General features: G+C 47.7%; 1 protein-coding gene across 6 annotated transcripts in view; it reads left to right on the top strand.

The window, feature by feature from the left end:
- The window catches only part of CILK1 (ciliogenesis associated kinase 1), a 200,203-nt gene that overhangs the window by 84,274 nt on the left and 96,606 nt on the right, over positions 1-19,323 (top strand). For all 6 annotated transcript variants that reach the window (XM_063916695.1, XM_063916694.1, XM_063916696.1 and 3 more), the window contains one exon: positions 4,507-4,639. In XM_063916695.1, coding sequence (XP_063772765.1) covers positions 4,507-4,639 — 133 coding nt within the window. The remainder of the gene's footprint in view (positions 1-4,506; positions 4,640-19,323) is intronic.

Below are 19,323 nucleotides of genomic sequence, written 5' to 3'. Positions count from 1 at the left end.
GTGGCTTGGTCGGATTCCCTGACTAAAAATATTGATACCTTTGACAGGGACAGTATTTTATTGACTATAGAGCATTTAAAGGATGCATTTCTATATATGCGAGATGCGCAGAGGGATATTTGCACTCTGGCATCAAGAGTAAATGCGATGTCCATATCTGCAAGAAGATGTTTATGGACACGACAGTGGTCAGGTGATGCAGATTCCAAACGGCACAAAGATGTATTGCCGTATAAAGGGGAGGAGTTATTTGGGGTCGGTCCATGGGACCTGGTGGCCAGGGCAACTGTTGGAAAATCCACCGTTTTTTACCCTAAGTCACATCTCTGCAGAAAAAGACACCGTCTTTTCAGCCTCAGTCCTTTCGTCCCTATAAGAGTCCTATCTGCCCAGGGATAGAGGAAAGGGAAGAAGACTGCAGCAGGCAGCCCATTCCCAGGAACAGAAGCCCTCCACCGCTTCTACCAAGTTCTCAGCATGACGCTGGGACCGTACAGGACCCCTGGATCCTACAAGTAGTATCCAAGGGGTACAGATTGGAATGTCGAGAGGTTTCCCCCCTCGCAGGTTCCTGTAGTCTGCTGTACCAATGTCTCCCTCCGACAGGGAGGCAGTATTGAAAACAATTCACAAGCTGTATTCCCAGCAGGTGATAATAAATTTACCCCTCCGACAACAAGGAAAGGGGTATTACTCCACACTATATGGTGGTACTGAAGGCTAGGTGAGACCTATTCTAAATCTGAAAAATTTGAACACTTACAAGGGTTCAAATCCAGATGGAGTCACTCAGAGCAGTGATAGCAAAGAACAAGGGGACTATATGGTGTCCCGGGACATCAGGGATGCTTACCTCCATGTCCCAAAATTTGCCTTTTCTCACCAAGGGTACCTCAGGTTCGTGGTACAGAACTGTCACTATCAGTTTCAAGACGATGCCGTTGGATTGTCCAAGGCACCCCGGGTCCTTACCAAGGTAATGACCGAAAGGAGGATTCGTCTTCAAAGAAAATGGACGACCTCCTGATAAGAACAAGGTCCAGAGAACAGTTGGAGGTCGGAGTAGCACTATCTCAAGTAGTTCTACGACAGCACGGGTGGATTCTAAATATTCCAAAACCGCAGTTGTTCCGACGACACGTCTGCTGGTCCTAGGGATGATTCTGGACACAGTCCAGAAAAAGGTGTTTCTCCCAGAGGAGAAAGCCAGGGAGTTATCCGAGCTAATCGGGATCCTCCTAAAACCAGGAAAAGTGTCAGTGCATCATTGCACAAGAGTCCTGGTAAAAATGGTGGCTTATTACGAAGCGCTTCCATTCGGCAGATTTCACGCAAGAACTCTTCAGTGGGATCTGCTGGACAAATGGTCCGGATCGCATCTTCAGATGCATCAGCGGATAACCCTATATCCAAGGACAAGGGTGTCTCTCCTGTGGTGATTACAGAGTGCTCATCTTCTAGAGGGCCGCAGATTCGGCATTCAGGATTGGATGCTCGTGACCACGGAGGCCAGCCTGAGAGGCTGGGGAGCAGTCACACAAGGAGTGTGATCAAGTCTGGAGAATTCTCTCCACATAAATATACTGGAGCTAAGAGCAAATTTATAATGCTCTAAGCTTAGCAAGACCTCTGCTTCAAGGTCAGCCGGTATTGATCCAGTGGGATAACATCACGGCAGTCGCCCACGTAAACAGAAAGGGCGGCACAAGAAGCAGGAGGGCAGTGGCAAAACTGCAAGGATTTTTCGCTAGGCGGAAAATCATGTGATAGCACTGTCAGCAGTGTTCATTCCGGGAGTGGACGACTGGGAAGTAGACTTCCTCAGCAGGCACGACCTCCACCCGGGAGAGTGGGAACTTCATCGGGAAGTTTTCCGCATAATTGTGAACCGTTGGGAAAGACCAAAGGTGGACATGATGGCGTCCCGCCCGAACAAAAAAATGGGACAGGTATTGCGCCAGGTCACGAGACCTTCAGGCGATAGCTGTGGACGTCCTGGTAACACCGTGGGTGTAACAGTCGGTGTATGTGTTCCCTTCTCTGCTTCTCATAACCAAGGTATTGAGAATTATAAGACATAGAGGAGTAAGAACTATACTCGTGGCTCCGGATTGGCCAAGAGGGACTTGGTAACCGGAACTTCAAGAGATGCTCACAGAGGACTAATGGCCTCGGGAGCTTAGAAGGGATTTGCTTTCAGCAAGTACCATGTCTGTTCCAAGAGGAACCGTGGCATCGGCCTTTAAGAAAGGACCTGCTCCAGCAGGGACCTTGTCTGTTCCAAGACTTACCGCGACTGCGTTTGACGGCATGGCGGTTTGAACGCCGGATCCTAAGGGAAAAGGCATTCCGGAAGAGGTCATACCTACCCTGGTCAAAGCCAGGAAGGAGGTGACCGCACAACGTTATCACCACATGTGGTAAAAATATGTTGCGTGGGTGAGGCCAGGAAGGCCCCACGAAAAAAAAAATTTCAACTAGGTCGATTTCTGCACTTCCTGCAAACAGGAGTGTCTATGAGCCTCAAATTGGGGTCCATTAAGGTTCAAGTTTCGGCCCTATAGATTTTCTTCCAGAAAGAATTGGCTTCAGTTCCTGAAGTCCAGACGTTTGTCAAGGGAGTATTGCATATACAGCCCTTGTGTGCCTCCAGTGGCACCGTGGGATCTCAACGTAGTGTTGGGATTCCTCAAATCATATTGGTTTGAACCACTCAAATCTGTGGATTTGAAATATCTCACATGGAAAGTGACCATGCTGTTGGCCCTGGCCTCGGCCAGGCGATTGTCAAAATTGGCGGCTTTGTCTTACAAAAGCCCATATTTGATTTTCCATTCGGACAGGGCAGAACTGCGGACTCGTCCCCAGTTTCTTCCTAAGGTGGTGTCAGCGTTTCACCTGAAACAACCTATTGTGGTGCCTGCGGCTACTAGGGACTTGGAGGACTCCAAGTTGCTAGACGTTGTCAGGGCCCTGAAAATATATATATATATATATATATATATATATATATATATATATATATATAATTCCAGGACGGCTGGAGTCAGAAAGTCTGACTTGCTGTTTATATTGTAGGCACCCAAAAAGCTGGGTGCTCCTGCTTCTAAGCAGACTATTGCTCGTTGGATTTGTAGTACAATTCAGCTTGCACATTCTGTGGCAGGCCTGCCACAGCCAAAATCTGTAAATGCCCATTCCACAAGGAAGGTGGGCTCATCTTGGGCGGCTGCCCGAGGGGTCTCGGCTTTACAACTTTGCCGAGCAGCTACTTGGTCAGGGGCAAACACGTTTGCTAAATTCTACAAATTTGATACCCTGGCTGAGGAGGACCTGGAGTTCTCTCATTCGGTGCTGCAGAGTCATCCGCACTCTCCCGCCCGTTTGGGAGCTTTGGTATAATCCCCATGGTCCTGACGGAGTCCCCAGCATCCACTAGGACGTTAGAGAAAATAAGATTTTACTTACCGATAAATCTATTTCTCATAGTCCGTAGTGGATGCTGGGCGCCCATCCCAAGTGCGGATTGTCTGCATTACTTGTACATAGTTATTGTTACAAAAAAATCGGGTTATTATTGTTGTGAGCCATCTTTTTTAGAGGCTACTTCATTGTTATCATACTGTTAACTGGGTTCAAATCACAAGTTGTACGGTGTGATTGGTGTGGCTGGTATGAGTCTTACCCGGGATTCAAGATCCTTCCTTATTGTGTACGCTCGTCCGGGCACAGTACCTAACTGAGGCTTGGAGGAGGGTCATGGGGGGAGGAGCCAGTACACACCATGTGATCCTAAAAGCTTGCTTTTGTGCCCTGTCTCCTGCGGAGCCGCTATTCCCCATGGTCCTGACGGAGTCCCCAGCATCCACTACGGACTATGAGAAATAGATTTATCGGTAAGTAAAATCTTATTATCTTTTAAAAGCGCATTACATTGCCAGCATCTATTGTCATAACTATTTTAAATTTTTCATAACATTTGGGCCTGTTCTTTTTATCCCTTCCCTTGCACAAAGCTGCTCCAACACCTAGCACAGGATTCTTTGGGGGAAGGGGGTGGGGGGTGGGGGTTATATAATTAATGTGTTGTACTGTCTAGATGTTCACTGTTGACTTTTTGTACCTTTTGATATTAAGGCATCTGAATATTGAATGTCAGCTTTGTCATTGATGACATTTTGTACCAGACCTGCCTCAGGCTCATAAACCTCTTTGAGCTCAAGGAAGATTCAAATTCTTTTTCTAAGCCACCAACAGAAAGAAAATATAGGTTTTCATCTTGACATCGAACATAGGTTAAATTGCATTTGTCATGATTCACAAGATCAGTTTTCCAAGTGATCATATTTTATTTTAGGTCATGTCGCTGAATTTCATATTCTACATTTAACCCAGAAACCTTAATTTTCTATAGTCTGATTCTGCTTTGCATAGTCTTGGTTTATAATACGACAATCAAGTCAATTATTTAATATAGCCACATATTTTGTTCTTTTTGATATCCAGGGTTCTTTCACAGAGACTTAAAACCTGAAAACCTCCTTTGCATGGGACCAGAACTTGTGAAAATAGCAGATTTTGGACTAGCTCGAGAAACCAGATCGCGACCACCTTACACAGATTATGTGTCAACAAGATGGTAAATATCAACTGTGTGCTTACAGGATTCATGTAGGTTCCAGCCTGTTGTAGGAGAACTTTAACAGAATGATTGTCCATTGAAATCCCATGTTCGCTCTGTATTCCTACAATTGTTGATTATGATCTGAGGATATATTCTGATTACCGTATATACTCGAGTATAAGTCGACCCGAATATAAGCCGAGGCACCTAATTCTACCACAAAAACCTGGGAAAACTTATTGACTCCAGTATAACTTTGCAAAAATGTTATGTACCCTGCACCGAGACCAAATATATTGTTTACATCTTGATTTAACTAGCTAATTAATAATTTTCCCCTAAAATATGGGTTTATTTTGCTGGAGGTGCTCCAACAATCAGTTATACCTAGAAGATACACAGAAACCGGCAGTTTACCGGAAAAAACAGGGATTGCCTTTTTAGGAGCACTTTTTTTAATTAGTTGATTTTAAATTGATATGATTAATATTTTAAAACGTAACTTTTAATGACACTCTTTAAAATAAAGAGGGTGAAAATTTGATTCATAGCCGTCACATACTTTGACACGCATCCCCCCACAAAAATTCATAAATAAATGGCTATTATAACAGTTCATATAAATTCATAAGCAAATGGCTGTTATAACAGTTCATATCATAGTCGATATGGTGACTCGTATTCAGTGTGAGAAAATCTTTTTGAAGTACATATATTTAAAACTCAGATGAATTAATTATCTCAGTCAACAACACTACTTAGAGCAAATTATATAGAGCATGCTGCTTCAGTATAGTTGGCTGTAATTGTGGTACAGACCACAATTTTCCAAAAGTTAATAAGATGACATGAATAACTAAACACTCAAATTGTACTGATGTTCAAGTGACTAACACTATACCAAACACTATTGACCTGTATGGTTCAGTTCTTTAGGTAGCAGAAATTTATTACCTGTTATAAGCTGGAATTAGCGTGATCCCAATTCAATCCGTCACACTGGTCCGTTGCTGTTACCCGATTAGGAATCAGCAGTAGGTTGACACTGCGACCTGCATCATTAGTCAACAATTCTCGCGAGACGCAGAGTGGCGCCGGTTCCAAACAGCGTCAGATACTATAACACTGCTCTTAACCCTCAAAACCTTGGTAAAGTGGCAAAAATAATTCAGAACCTGATTTGTGGTTTCATAGAGACCAACGCACCCAGCACTAATAGTTCAACTCTTAATTGACAGAAAATACAATACCTATTGTTGGCTTAAAATACCATTGTTACAGTTCAATCTGCCAAGCCAGTTTGTTATTCTGACTTGATTGGAAATCAACTAGAGGTTAATAACACAGCCTGCAATCACTCGAGTATAAGCCTAGGGTGGGAAATGCAGCTCTAGCCGTACACAGCCCTCAGTGCCAGATATGCCCTCATACTGCGAGATATGCCCCCACAGTGCCAGATATGCCCTCATACTGCCAGATATGCGCCACAGTGCCTGATTTGCCAGATATGCCCTCATGCTGCCAAATATGCCCCACAGTGCCAGATGTGCCAGATATGCCCTCATGCTGCCAAATATGCCCCACAGTGCCAGATGTGCCAGATATGCCCTCATGCTGCCAAATATGCCCCACAGTGCCAGATGTGCCAGATATGCCCTCATGCTGCCAGATATGCCAGATATGCCCTCATGCTGCCAGATATGCCAGATATGCCCCTCATGCTGCCAGATATGCCCTCATGCTGTCAGATATGCCCCTCATGCTGTCAGATATGCCCCTCATGCTGCCACATATGCCCCTCATGCTGCCACATATGCCCCTCATGCTGCCACATATGCCCCCTCCCCCAGTGCCTGTTACTTACCCCTCCTTCGATCCTGCGCTGTCTTCTGAAGGAGGGACACGGAGCGCACAGCGCGCGCCTCTCCTGTGTCCCTCCTGCATCTCCAGCGGCCGTGGCGGGTCTATTAAAGGAAGTGCCGGTTCGTGATCAGAGGTCACGAACGGGTACTTCCTTTAATAGACCCGCCGGAGATGCAGGAGGGACACAGGAGAGGCGTGCGCTGTGCGCTCCGTGTCCCTCCTTCACACTGCTCTGCCTGTCACACTGCACTGCCACTGACTCGAGTATAAGCAAAGGTGGCTTTTTCAGCACACAAAAAAAGTGCTGAAAAAGTCGGCTTATACTCGAGTATATACGGTACCAGGATATCACCGCTACTAACAGTAGGTTCCCACAGCTGTTACTAAAACATAAACATTGGCAAACGCCCCATTGACTTCAGGGATATTGGCACGTGTATGTTTACTTAAAAATAGCCGTTATTTTGAATTGCAAAGATTTTTGAAGTTTGAATATATATTTATAACTGGATGTAGTTATGTGACCGCCGGTCACAATACCGAAGCCGGAATCCCACCCCCTCACAATCCCGACAGTAGGCATGACGACTAATAAGAACTGGAGTATAGATGGGGTCTATTGGAGCCTGGCACTTTAAAACTTCTTCAGCGTGTGCTGGCTCCTCCCCTCCATGCCCCTCCTGCAGACTCTTAGAAAAATGTGCCCAAGGAGCCGGGTGCATTCTCTGGAGCTCCAGAGCGTTTTCTTCAAACTTTTAGTTTTTCAGCCAGGACTGGTTGGCACCAGTCTACCTGCGTCGTGAGACTTGGGGGGACCGGTACTAACCTCTTGAAGGGTTAATGGTCCGGTTCCCTGCTGACAGGACATAGATCCTGAAGGTGTTGTTTTGCTCACCCCGCAGCGGTGAGCGCGCCCTCCCACAGCATGACGCCACCCCTAACACAACTGAAGATGCTGAATGGTGAGTACAGGAATTATGGTCTCGTTAGCGGGTCCCCGGTTCAGATGGCGGCACAAGGGCACAGCAGGTGCACGGCTCCGCTGGGCTGCTGTGTCCCACTGCACAAGCCACACTGACGCTGGTTCAAAAATGGGGTTTCAACCCTGTTTTCTGTGTATTGGGAGACTGCCAGTATACGAGAACACTGCGGGGCTTCCAGTGATCGCGCTGAGCCCAAAAAAAAGTGGGTCCCAGGGACCCCTAACTATTGAAAATTTGGGTCCTACCGGTCTTTTTCTGGGTCCCATCGGAATGAAGGTTCTTTTAAACTTAATCTTGTTTGGACACTACAAAAGTGTTGCAAGGTGGCGGGATGGGGCGACAATGCTGCTGGGCTGTGTAGCATGCAGGACACCCTGCACCAGAGGTGTAACTAGACATTTTGGTGCCCTTAGGCAGAAAGTGAATTGGTGTCCCACCTCCCAGACTGCAAAGTATAGGCAATGCACGCCGAAGGCGCGCCACAAAAATTTAGGGGCGTGGCTTCGTGGGGAAGGGGCGTGGTCACATAATAGTGCCAGTTCACATTACACCACACAGTAGTGCCGCTTATACACATTGCACCAGGTAGAACCTCCTATGCACACTGCGCCAGTTACAGCACGTTATACACTTTGCTCCAGGTAGAGCACGTTATACACTTTGCTCCAGGTAGAGCACGTTATACACTTTGCACCAGGTAGAGCACGTTATACACTTTGCACCAGGTACAGCACATTATACACTTTGCACCAGGTAGAGCACGTTATACACTTTGCACCAGGTACAGCACGTTATACACAATGCACCAGGTACAGCACGTTATACACAATGCACCAGGTACAGCACGTTATACACTTTGCACCAGGTACAGCACGTTATACACTTTGCACCAGGTACAGCACGTTATACACTTTGCACCAGGTAGAAGTTATACAAATTGCACCAGGTAGAACGCGTTATACACATTGCGCCAGTTAGAGCACGTTATACACATTGCGCCAGTTAGAGCACGTTCTACACAATGCGCCCGGTAGAGCACATTATACACAATGCGCCCGGTAAAGCACGTCATACACAATGCGCCCGGTAAGAGCACTGAGGCACAATGCGCCCGGTAAGAGCACTGAGGCACAATGCGCCCGGTAAGAGCACTGAGGCACAATGCGCCCGGTAAGAGCACTGAGGCACACTGCGCCCGGTTAGAGCACTGAGGCACACTGCGCCCGGTAAGAGCACTGAGGCACACTGCACCAGGTAAGAGCACTGAGGCACACTGCACCAGGTAAGTGCCCTGAGGCACACTGCACCAGGTAAGTGCCCTGAGGCACACTGCACCAGGTAAGTGCCCTGAGGCACACTGCACCAGGTAAGTGCCCTGAGGCACACTGCACCAGGTAAGTGCACTGAGGCACACTGCACCAGGTAAGTGCCCTGAGGCACACTGCACCAGGTAAGTGCACTGAGGCACACTGCACCAGGTACGAGCACTGAGGCACACTGCACCAGGTACGAGCACTGAGGCACACTGCACCAGGTACGAGCACTGAGGCACACTGCACCAGGTACGAGCACTGAGGCACACTGCACCAGGTACGAGTACTGAGGCACACTGCAGTAACCACCGTCGTTGTCGTCGTCCAGAGACGCTGTGCCCCCACCCCCGTTTTAACCCATCCATCACCCGCACTCGCCTTCACTCACCTGCCGCAAGCAGCCAGCCAGGCGCCAAAGAGGAAGGGAAACTGGCTCCACCTCCTCTTTACATCGTTCAGGAAATCATACAAAAATCCCCCTTAGGGATTGGCCTAATGAGGAGCGCGTCCCCTCCCACTTTAGAAACTTGAGTCCCAGGTCTTATAAAACAGGTAAAAAACGCGCCATAGTGCGTTTTTGCGATCACTGGCTTCTTGGAGAGCAGCACCAGCAGCTCAGAGCGCCACTTCCTGCTGCATCACTGACCAGGCTGCATGCAGGGACGCACTGCTTCTCCAAGGGACCCTCAAAAGCACCTTGATTGGTACCAAGGGGGTTTGTAGTAGGGTAGAATGATATACTGAATAAATATATATGCAGCAAACAATTTACTGAATTTTCATTTTAAAGTGCAACGTGCAAACATTGGTGCATAAAGCTATACAAAGCAGATACTTAGCAGCTCAGTGCATTGTGGCAGCTCCAACAGCTGTTTCGGTGCAGCAGCACCTTCGTCAGGGAAAAGCCAGCAGACGAAGGTGCTGCTGCACCGAAACAGCTGTTGGAGCTGCCACAATGCACTGAGCTGATAAGTATCTGCTTTGTATAGCTTTATGCACCAATGTTTGCACGTTGCACTTTAAAATGAAAATTCAGTAAATTGTTTGGTGCTACTTAAGGTGTGCTGGTTTATGTGGACTATTTCACAATATCTGGATGTTATTTGTGACCAAGCACCCTACCAAAACTGTTGAAGGTGTGTGCGTTCCAATTTTGCATATATATATATACACATACATACATACATACATACATACATACATACATACATACATACATACATACATACATACAGTACCAGTCATTCAATTGAATGAGAAAGTTTCTCCAAACTTTTGACTGGTACTCTATGTATATGTGTGTGTGTGTGTGTGTGTGTGTGTGTGTGTGTGTGTGTGTGTGTGTGTGTGTGTATCTCTCTTTCTCTCTCTCTCTCTCTCTGCACCTTATCTAAGTATCTTGGTTACTGCCCGGCAAAGCAATGCTCTTTCTCAACCGTTAAAGTCTTTCTAGGTTACTTATTTAACCTGTTCCTGTGTGTGTGTTCTGCTGTACAGTATGTCAGGCAAGAAAGTTATGTGTCAGTCCTGTAGCACAAAGTTTTCCCCTTTTCCGGGGGTAATGGGGGGGGGGGGGGGGGATTGGGGTCTCTGTTGTGTACTCAGTGCAGCCCCCCTTCTCAGGGAAACAGCACTCAAGAGCTAGCGTGGCTGGACTCCATTAAAGGGATGATTACAGATATATCATTTGAACTGGCTACTGCCAGGCAGGAGAGGCAGAATTTTTTATTTTAAACAACATTTTATTGAGACATCATGGACATCACAGTTTAGGATAAAACGTACATAGAGATAAATGTAATAATACAAGAGGGTTGTAACTTTAAGTTGTACATCAAATTTCTTGTTTTCTAACAATAAAGACTTTAGCATTGTGAGTAATCAGTCATTCATCACACTGATGATATTGTACAAAGTATAGGTGACCGTGAGGGAAGCCGCCACAATCGCCCGCTCTCAGACCAAAGATATAGGTTGGTCCTGTATAGCCAATCTAGTTAGGTACCACGTTGTGTTCTTGAGACTGTTATGAATGTGTAGTCGCGTATTAAGGGGCAGAGTGGAGATATAGGATTCCCAGAGATTAAAAAATCGATCCACTTGTTTACCTCTATCTACAATAGCCTCCACCCAGTCCATCCTGAAAATATGATGTAGTTTATTAAAAAATAATGGTATCTGTGGTGGCGTACTGTCTATCCATCCCTGTAGTATCGTCTTTTTTCCTGCCGCACTTAAGGCTATCAGCATTTTTTTTACATTCTGATGGCATGCATAGAGTAGGATCAATGATACCCAGAACTGCACATTCGGGGGTAAAGGGCAAATAGGTTATTAAATTAGCTTCCGCGTATCTCCTAATGAGATGCCAAAAATATTGCACAATCGGACATGCCCACAAGCAACGGAAAGTATCGGCATCACTATGGTGGCATTTTGGGCAAGAATGTATTTCCGTCGCTTTATGATACACATTAAGAAATAATTCAGTATACATGCTTGCTGGGAGGACCTTTCGGGAGTAAAGTAGTGCTTTTTCCATAGTCGATATGGTCCGTTCAGGGAAATGAGCTAACCATGTGGACATGCCACCTGTCACAGTAGCGTGATCTAATATTTCTCTGACGTCCTAGTGGATGCTGGGGACTCCGTAAGGACCATGGGGAATAGCGGCTCCGCAGGAGACTGGGCACAAAAGTAAAGCTTTAGGACTACCTGGTGTGCACTGGCTCCTCCCCCTATGACCCTCCTCCAAGCCTCAGTTAGATTTTTGTGCCCGAACGAGAAGGGTGCACACTAGGTGGCTCTCCTGAGCTGCTTAGTGAAAAGTTTAGTTTTAGGTTTTTTATTTTCAGTGAGCCCTGCTGGCAACAGGCTCACTGCATCGAGGGACTAAGGGGAGAAGAAGCGAACTCACCTGCGTGCAGAGTGGATTGGGCTTCTTAGGCTACTGGACATTAGCTCCAGAGGGATCGAACACAGGCCCAGCCATGGAGTCCGGTCCCAGAGCCGCGCCGCCGGCCCCCTTACAGCGCCAGAAGCAAGAAGAGGTCCGGAAAATCGGCGGCAGAAGACATCCTGTCTTCACCAAGGTAGCGCACAGCACTGCAGCTGTGCGCCATTGCTCCTCAGCACACTTCACACTTCGGTCACTGAGGGTGCAGGGCGCTAGGGGGGGGCGCCCTGAGCAGCAATAAAAACACCTTGGCTGGCGAAAATACATCACATATAGCCCCCAGGGCTATATGGATGAATTTTAACCCCTGCCAGAATCCATAAAAAAGCAGGAGAAAAGTCCGCGAAAAAGGGGCGGAGCCTATCTCCTCAGCACACTGGCGCCATTTTCCCTCACAGCTCCGTTGGAGGGAAGCTCCCCTGGCTCTCCCCTGCAGTCACTACACTACAGAAAGGGTTAAAAAAGAGAGGGGGGCACTAATTAGGCGCAGTATTAACAATACAGCAGCTATTAGGGGAAAAACACTTATATAAGGTTATCCCTGTATATATATATAGCGCTCTGGTGTGTGCTGGCAAACTCTCCCTCTGTCTCCCCAAAGGGCTAGTGGGGTCCTGTCCTCTATCAGAGCATTCCCTGTGTGTGTGCTGTGTGTCGGTACGTTTGTGTCGACATGTATGAGGAGGAAAATGATGTGGAGGCGGAGCAAATTGCCTGTAATAGGGATGTCACCCCCTAGGGGGTCGACACCTGAGTGGGTGAACTGTTGGAAGGAATTAACAGTGTCAGCTCTTTACAAAAGACAGTGGTTGACATGAGACAGCCGGCTACTCAGCTTGTGCCTGTCCAGACGTCTCATAGGCCGTCAGGGGCTCTAAAGCGCCCGTTACCTCAGATGGCAGATACAGACGCCGACACGGATACTGACTCCAGTGTCGACGGTGAAGAGACAAATGTGACTTCCAGTAGGGCCACACGTTACATGATTGAGGCAATGAAAAATGTTTTACACATTTCTGATAATACGAGTACCACCAAAAGGGGTATTATGTTCGGTGAGGAAAAACTACCTGTAGTTTTCCTGAATCTGAGAAATTAAATGAGGTGTGTGATAAAGCGTGGGTTTCCCCCGATAAAAACTGATAATTTCTAAAAAGTTATTGGCATTATATCCTTTCCCGCCAGAGGTTAGGGTGCGTTGGGAAACACCCCCTAGGGTGGATAAAGCGCTCACACGCTTGTCAAAACAAGGGCTCTACCCTCTCCTGAGATGGCCGCCCTTAAGGATCCTGCTGATAGAAAGCAGGAGGGTATCCTAAAATGTATTTACACACATACTGGTGTTATACTGCGACCAGCAATCGCCTCAGCCTGGATGTGCAGTGCTGGGTTGGCGTGGTCGGATTCCCTGACTGAAAATATTGATACCCTAGATAGGGACAGTATATTATTGCCTATAGAGCATTTAAAAGATGCATTTCTATATATGCGTGATGCACAGCGGAATATTTGCCGACTGGCATCAAGAGTAAGTGCGTTGTCCATTTCTGCCAGAAGAGGGTTATGGACACGACAGTGGTCCGGTGATGCGGATTCCAAACGGCATATGGAAGTATTGCCTTATAAAGGGGAGGAGTTATTTGGGGTCGGTCTTTCAGACCTGGTGGCCACGGCAACAGCTAGGAAATCCACGTTTTTACCCCAGGTCGCCTCTCAACATAAGAAGACGCCGTATTATCAGGCGCAGTCCTTTCGTTCCCATAAGGACAAGCGGGCAAAAAGTTCCTCATTTCTGCCCGTGACAGAGGGAGAGGAAAAAGGCTGCAGAAATCAGCCAGTTCCCAGGAACAGAAGCCCTCTCCCGCCTCTGCCAAGCCCTCAGCATGACGCTGGGGCTTTACAAGCGGACTCAGGCTAGGTGGGGGCCCGTCTCAAGAATTTCAGCGCGCAGTGGGCTCACTCGCAAGTAGACCCCTGGATCCTTCAGGTGGTATCTCAGGGGTACAAATTGGAATTCGAGACGTCTCCCCCTCGCCGTTTCCTAAAGTCGGCTTTACCGACGTCTCCCTCCGACAGGGAGGCAGTTTTGGAAGCCATTCACAAGCTGTATTCCCAGCAGGTGATAATCAAGGTACCCCTCCTGCAACAGGGAAAGGGGTATTATTCCACACTGTTGTGGTACCGAAGCCGGACGGCTCGGTGAGACCGATTTTAAATCTAAAATCTTTGAACACTTACATACAGAAGTTCAAATTCAAGATGGAGTCACTCAGAGCAGTGATTGCGAACCTGGAAGAAGGGGACTACATGGTGTCTCTGGACATCAAGGATGCTTACCTTCATGTCCCAATTTACCCTTCTCACCAAGGGTACCTCAGGTTTGTGGTACAGAACTGTCACTATCAGTTTCAGACGCTGCCGTTTGGATGGTCCACGGCACCCCGGGTCTTTACCAAGGTAAAGGCCGAAATGATGATACTCCTTCGAAGGAAGGGAGTTTTTAGTTATCCCTTACTTGGACGATTTCCTGATAAGGGTAAGATCCAGAGAACAGTTGGAGGTCGGTGTAGCACTATCTCAGGTAGTTTTGCGGCAGCACGGTTGGATTCTCAATATTCCAAAATCGCAGCTGGTTCCGACGACTCGTCTTCTGTTCCTAGGGATGATCCTGGACACAGTCCAGAAAAAGGTGTTTCTCCCGGAGGAGAAAGCCAGGGAGTTATCCGAGCTAGTCAGGAACCTCCTAAAACCGAGCCAAGTCTCAGTGCATCAATGCACAAGGGTTCTGGGTAAAATGGTGGCTTCCTACGAAGCAATCCCATTCGGCAGATTCCACGCAAGAACTTTCCTGTGGGACCTGCTGGACAAATGGTCCGGGTCGCATCTTCAGATGCATCAGCGGATAACCCTGTCACCAAGGACAAGGATGTCCCTCCTGTGGTGGTTGCAGAGTGCTCATCTTCTAGAGGGCCGCAGATTCGGCATTCAGGACTTGGTCCTGGTGACCACGGATGCCAGCCTGCGAGGCTGGGGAGCAGTCACACAGGGAAGGAATTTCCAGGGCTTATGGTCAAGCCTGGAGACATCACTTCACATAAATATCCTAAAGCTAAGGGCCATTTACAATGCTCTAAGCTTAGCAAGACCTCTGCTTCAAGGTCAGCCGGTGTTGATCCAGTCGGACAACATCACGGCAGTCACCCACGTAAACAGACAGGGTGGCACAAGAAGCAGGAGGGCAATGGCAGAAGCTGCAAGGATTCTTCGCTGGGCGGAAAATCATGTGATAGCACTGTCAGCAGTATTCATTCCGGGAGTGGACAACTGGGAAGCAGACTTCGTCAGCACGACCTCCACCCGGGAGAGTGGGGACTTCACCCAGAAGTCTTCCACATGATTATAAAACGTTGGGAAAAACTCGACAGGTATTGCGCCAGGTCAAGGGACCCTCAGGCAATAGCTGTAGACGCTCTGGTAACACCGTGGTTGTACCAGTCAGTGTATGTGTTCCCTCCTCTGCCTCTCATACCCAAGGTACTGAGATTGATAAGATGGAGAGGAGTAAGCACTATATTCGTGGCTCCGGATTGGCCAAGAAGGACTTGGTAACCGGAACTTCAAGAGATGCTCACGGAGGATCCGTGGCCTCTACCTCTAAGAAGGGACCTGCTCCAGCAAGGACCCTGTCTGTTCCAAGACTTACCGCGGCTGCGTTTGACGGCATGGCGGTTGAACGCCGGATCCTGAAGGAAAAAAGGCATTCCGGATGAAGTCATCCCTATCCTGATCAAAGCCAGGAAGGATGTAACCGCAAAACATTATCACCGCATTTGGCGAAAATATGTTGCGTGGTGCGAGGCCAGTAAGGCCCGACGGAGGAAATTCAACTGGGTCGATTCCTACATTTCCTGCAAACAGGAGTGTCTATGGGCCTGAAATTGGGGTCCATTAAGGTTCAAATTTCGCCCTGTCAATTTTCTTCCAAAAAGAACTAGCTTCAGTCCCTGAAGTTCAGACGTTTGTAAAAGGGGTACTGCATATACAGCCTCCTTTTGTGCCTCCAGTGGCACCTTGGGATCTCAATGTAGTTTTTGGGTTCCAAAAGTCACATTGGTTTGAACCACTTAAAATATCTCACATGGAAAGTGGTCATGCTGTTGGCCCTGGCCTGGGCCAGGCGCGTGTCAGAATTGGCGGCTTTATCCTGTAAAAGCCCTTATCTGATTTTCCATTCGGACAGGGCGGAATTGAGGACTCGTCCTCAGTTTCTCCCTAAGGTGGTTTCAGCGTTTCACCTGAACCAACCTATTGTGGTGCCTGCGGCTACTAGGGACTTGGAGGACTCCAAGTTGCTAGACGTTGTCAGGGCCCTGAAAATATATGTTTCCAGGACGGCTGGAGTCAGAAAATCTGACTCGCTGTTTATCCTGTATGCACCCAACAAGCTGGGTGCTCCTGCTTCTAAGCAGACTATTGCTCGTTGGATTTGTAGTACAATTCAGCTTGCACATTCTGTGGCAGGCCTGCCACAGCCAAAAATCTGTAAATGCCCACTCCACAAGGAAGGTGGGCTCATCTTGGGCGGCTGCCCGAGGGGTCTCGGCTTTACAACTTTGCCGAGCAGCTACTTGGTCAGGAGCAAATACGTTTGTAAAATTCTACAAATTTGATACCCTGGCTGAGGAGGACCTGGAGTTCTCTCATTTGGTGCTGCAGAGTCATCCGCACTCTCCCGCCCGTTTGGGAGCTTTGGTATAATCCCCATGGTCCTTACGGAGTCCCCAGCATCCACTAGGACGTCAGAGAAAATAAGAATTTACTTACCGATAATTCTATTTCTCGTAGTCCGTAGTGGATGCTGGGCGCCCATCCCAAGTGCGGATTGTCTGCAATACTTGTACATAGTTATTGTTACCAAAAATCGGGTTATTGCTGTAGTGAGCCATCTTTTCTAGAGGCTCCTCTGTTATCATGCTGTTAACTGGGTTTAGATCACAAGTTATACGGTGTGATTGGTGTGGCTGGTATGAGTCTTACCCGGGATTCAAAATCCTTCCTATTGTGTACGCTCGTCCGGGCACAGTATCCTAACTGAGGCTTGGAGGAGGGTCATAGGGGGAGGAGCCAGTGCACACCAGGTAGTCCTAAAGCTTTACTTTTGTGCCCAGTCTCCTGCGGAGCCGCTATTCCCCATGGTCCTTACGGAGTCCCCAGCATCCACTACGGACTACGAGAAATAGAATTATCGGTAAGTAAATTCTTATTTTCTTTTTCATCCACTAGGGGTCACTGGAGTACTCTTGGGATATGGACGGCTTAGCAGAAACAAAGGCACTGAATATTTAAATTTAGAACTCTCCACCCCTCCATATCCCAGAGTACCTCAGTGTACGACCTCAGTGTTTTTTCCGTGCTCACAGCAATAACAATGCTTTTGGGGACTTCCCACACTTGGTGGAAGATTTTATTAATTTTTACTTTTTACTTTTTACTATAGCACCTTCCTTTCCCAGTTTCTGGAAAAACATGGGTCCGGGATAGTGCCGCTGCACGTGCAGCGCATGGCGTGTCGGTCCTCACAAAGAGCACCCTCACAGCCACAGGCCCACTTGCTCCTGCAACAGCTGGACGGAGCTTACAGAAAGAAGCCCCGTCGCAGCCATGAAGAAGTGATCGATCAAAGAGCTGGACGGAGCTTACAGAAAGAAGCCCCGTCACAGCCATGAAGAAGTGATCAAACAGCTGGACGGAGCTTACAGATAGAAGCTCCGTCGCAGCTATGACCGGAGAGCTCTGAGCTTAGAAGCCCGTCGCAGACCTCCTACAAAAGGTATGCTGGGGAAACGGGGCAGTCAGCGCAGGCTGCCGCCCCGCTGTGTGGGGTCCGTTGGGTGCGCCCGCTCACTACCGCTCACTGCCACTTAGCCCAGCCGCTCCGTCCAGCGCTCCGTCTGCCGCTCCGTCCTCCCGCCAGGCGCTCCGTCAGCGCTGTATGGAAAGTGCAGCGCCCAGAGGGGGAGACCCGCCGCAGCTCGGCTAGCGACAGCTACGCGCCCCGGCCAGCCGCCCTCCGCTACTTTGAATGTGTCTCTCGCCTCCCTGCAATGAGCTTCCCGGCTCACCGCTAACACAGCGCTACAGGGAGCACAGAGAGGGGGGGGGGGACCTGGCTGATTACAGCGCGGCTGCAAGGGGAAATAGCAGGCTGCCATATCTATAGGAATGTTAATACAAAATTAACTGCAGGCAGTGTTTATATTAACTGGATTGTGACCTGCCTGTGATTATGCAGGGTGTGATAGGCTATTGAGCCTATATTAACACTGAAGGCATGTATTGTAACCTGCATGTGTTTATTACTGTTTACTAGACAGTGATTATCACTGTATAATAGGCTATTGAGCCTATATTAACACTGCAGCAGGTATTGTAACCTGTCCTGTGATTTTCAGTGTAAGCATGGCATGGGGGCCATTTTAATCATGTTTCCTGTTTCTTCCAGTTTGTAATTCCAGAACATTCCTGCCATACATCTCTACTCCACACGGAGGCGCAGGGGTGTTAGTGGGAATTTTGGTTCAGGTTTCACATAGGCTAGCCATGTGAACTGTATTTCGACACAAATATATATATATATATATATATATATATATATATATATATTACACACCTTAAGTAAAGACTTTACTGGGTTGTGCAAGTGTCTGGCCTTTGGCTATTGTGTTGTCTGTGTGTATAAGGAGTAAGGCTCCAACACAGACTAAAAACAAGGTTTACTACAATGTCTGTACATAAATCTACCACAGATTCAGTTGCATTGTAGGTTTCCACTCCGGAAGCCTGTTCATTCCCAGATCCTATGTTAAGCATTGGCAATTCAAATTGACTCCGTTCGACAGGAGTGGTAAGATCGGAGTCTCGGAAGTTACTCCGCCAGCTCTAACGGAGGAGTCTCAGACTTTCCAAAGGTCCAACTTCCTTTTGGGTACCAGGGTGTTAATTTAACTGGTCTTATCATTTAATGCAGTCTGACAAATTCTATGTCAAACCTCACAGCGATAACTACGAGTGAGAAGGGTACATTAGACCAGCAGTCAGATAGTGCGGGGTTTGGGCAACCATACATTGCTAATGACCAGTGAGTCAATGTCTCAAATTTACAGAGACTAAGGAGACTCTAACATCTAATCCGTCGAATTTAATAAACGACAGATCTTCAATGAGTTTCTTATTTAGAATATCTGACTAAGATTTAAGTTTATTTACCCGTTTCCACATCTAAATGGGAGAATCCGCCATTGGTGAATTCGTCTGTGTCAAACATTATAAAGGCCCAAGATACATTTGGGTCACTAGGCGCTCTATGTATGGAAACAATGACGATCACGTTAGACTTATCGTTAATAAGAAGCTGCAGAGTATCTCTGTAAAGCTTCTGCTGACGCCTGTTACCTCGATTCTCGCTTTTTATCGTCGCTAGTTTCAGCACGACAAGGCCAGAAGTTGTTTGGTACTAAATTTGATATTCAGGCCAAGGCGAGGGAGGGAGGGGGGGGGGGGGGGGGGGGGGGGGGTAGTAAAGTC

The sequence above is a fragment of the Pseudophryne corroboree genome, chromosome 4 (assembly GCF_028390025.1).
Source record: "Pseudophryne corroboree isolate aPseCor3 chromosome 4, aPseCor3.hap2, whole genome shotgun sequence".
NCBI lineage: Eukaryota > Metazoa > Chordata > Amphibia > Anura > Myobatrachidae > Pseudophryne > Pseudophryne corroboree.
This window is presented reverse-complemented; position numbering and strand designations above follow the sequence as displayed.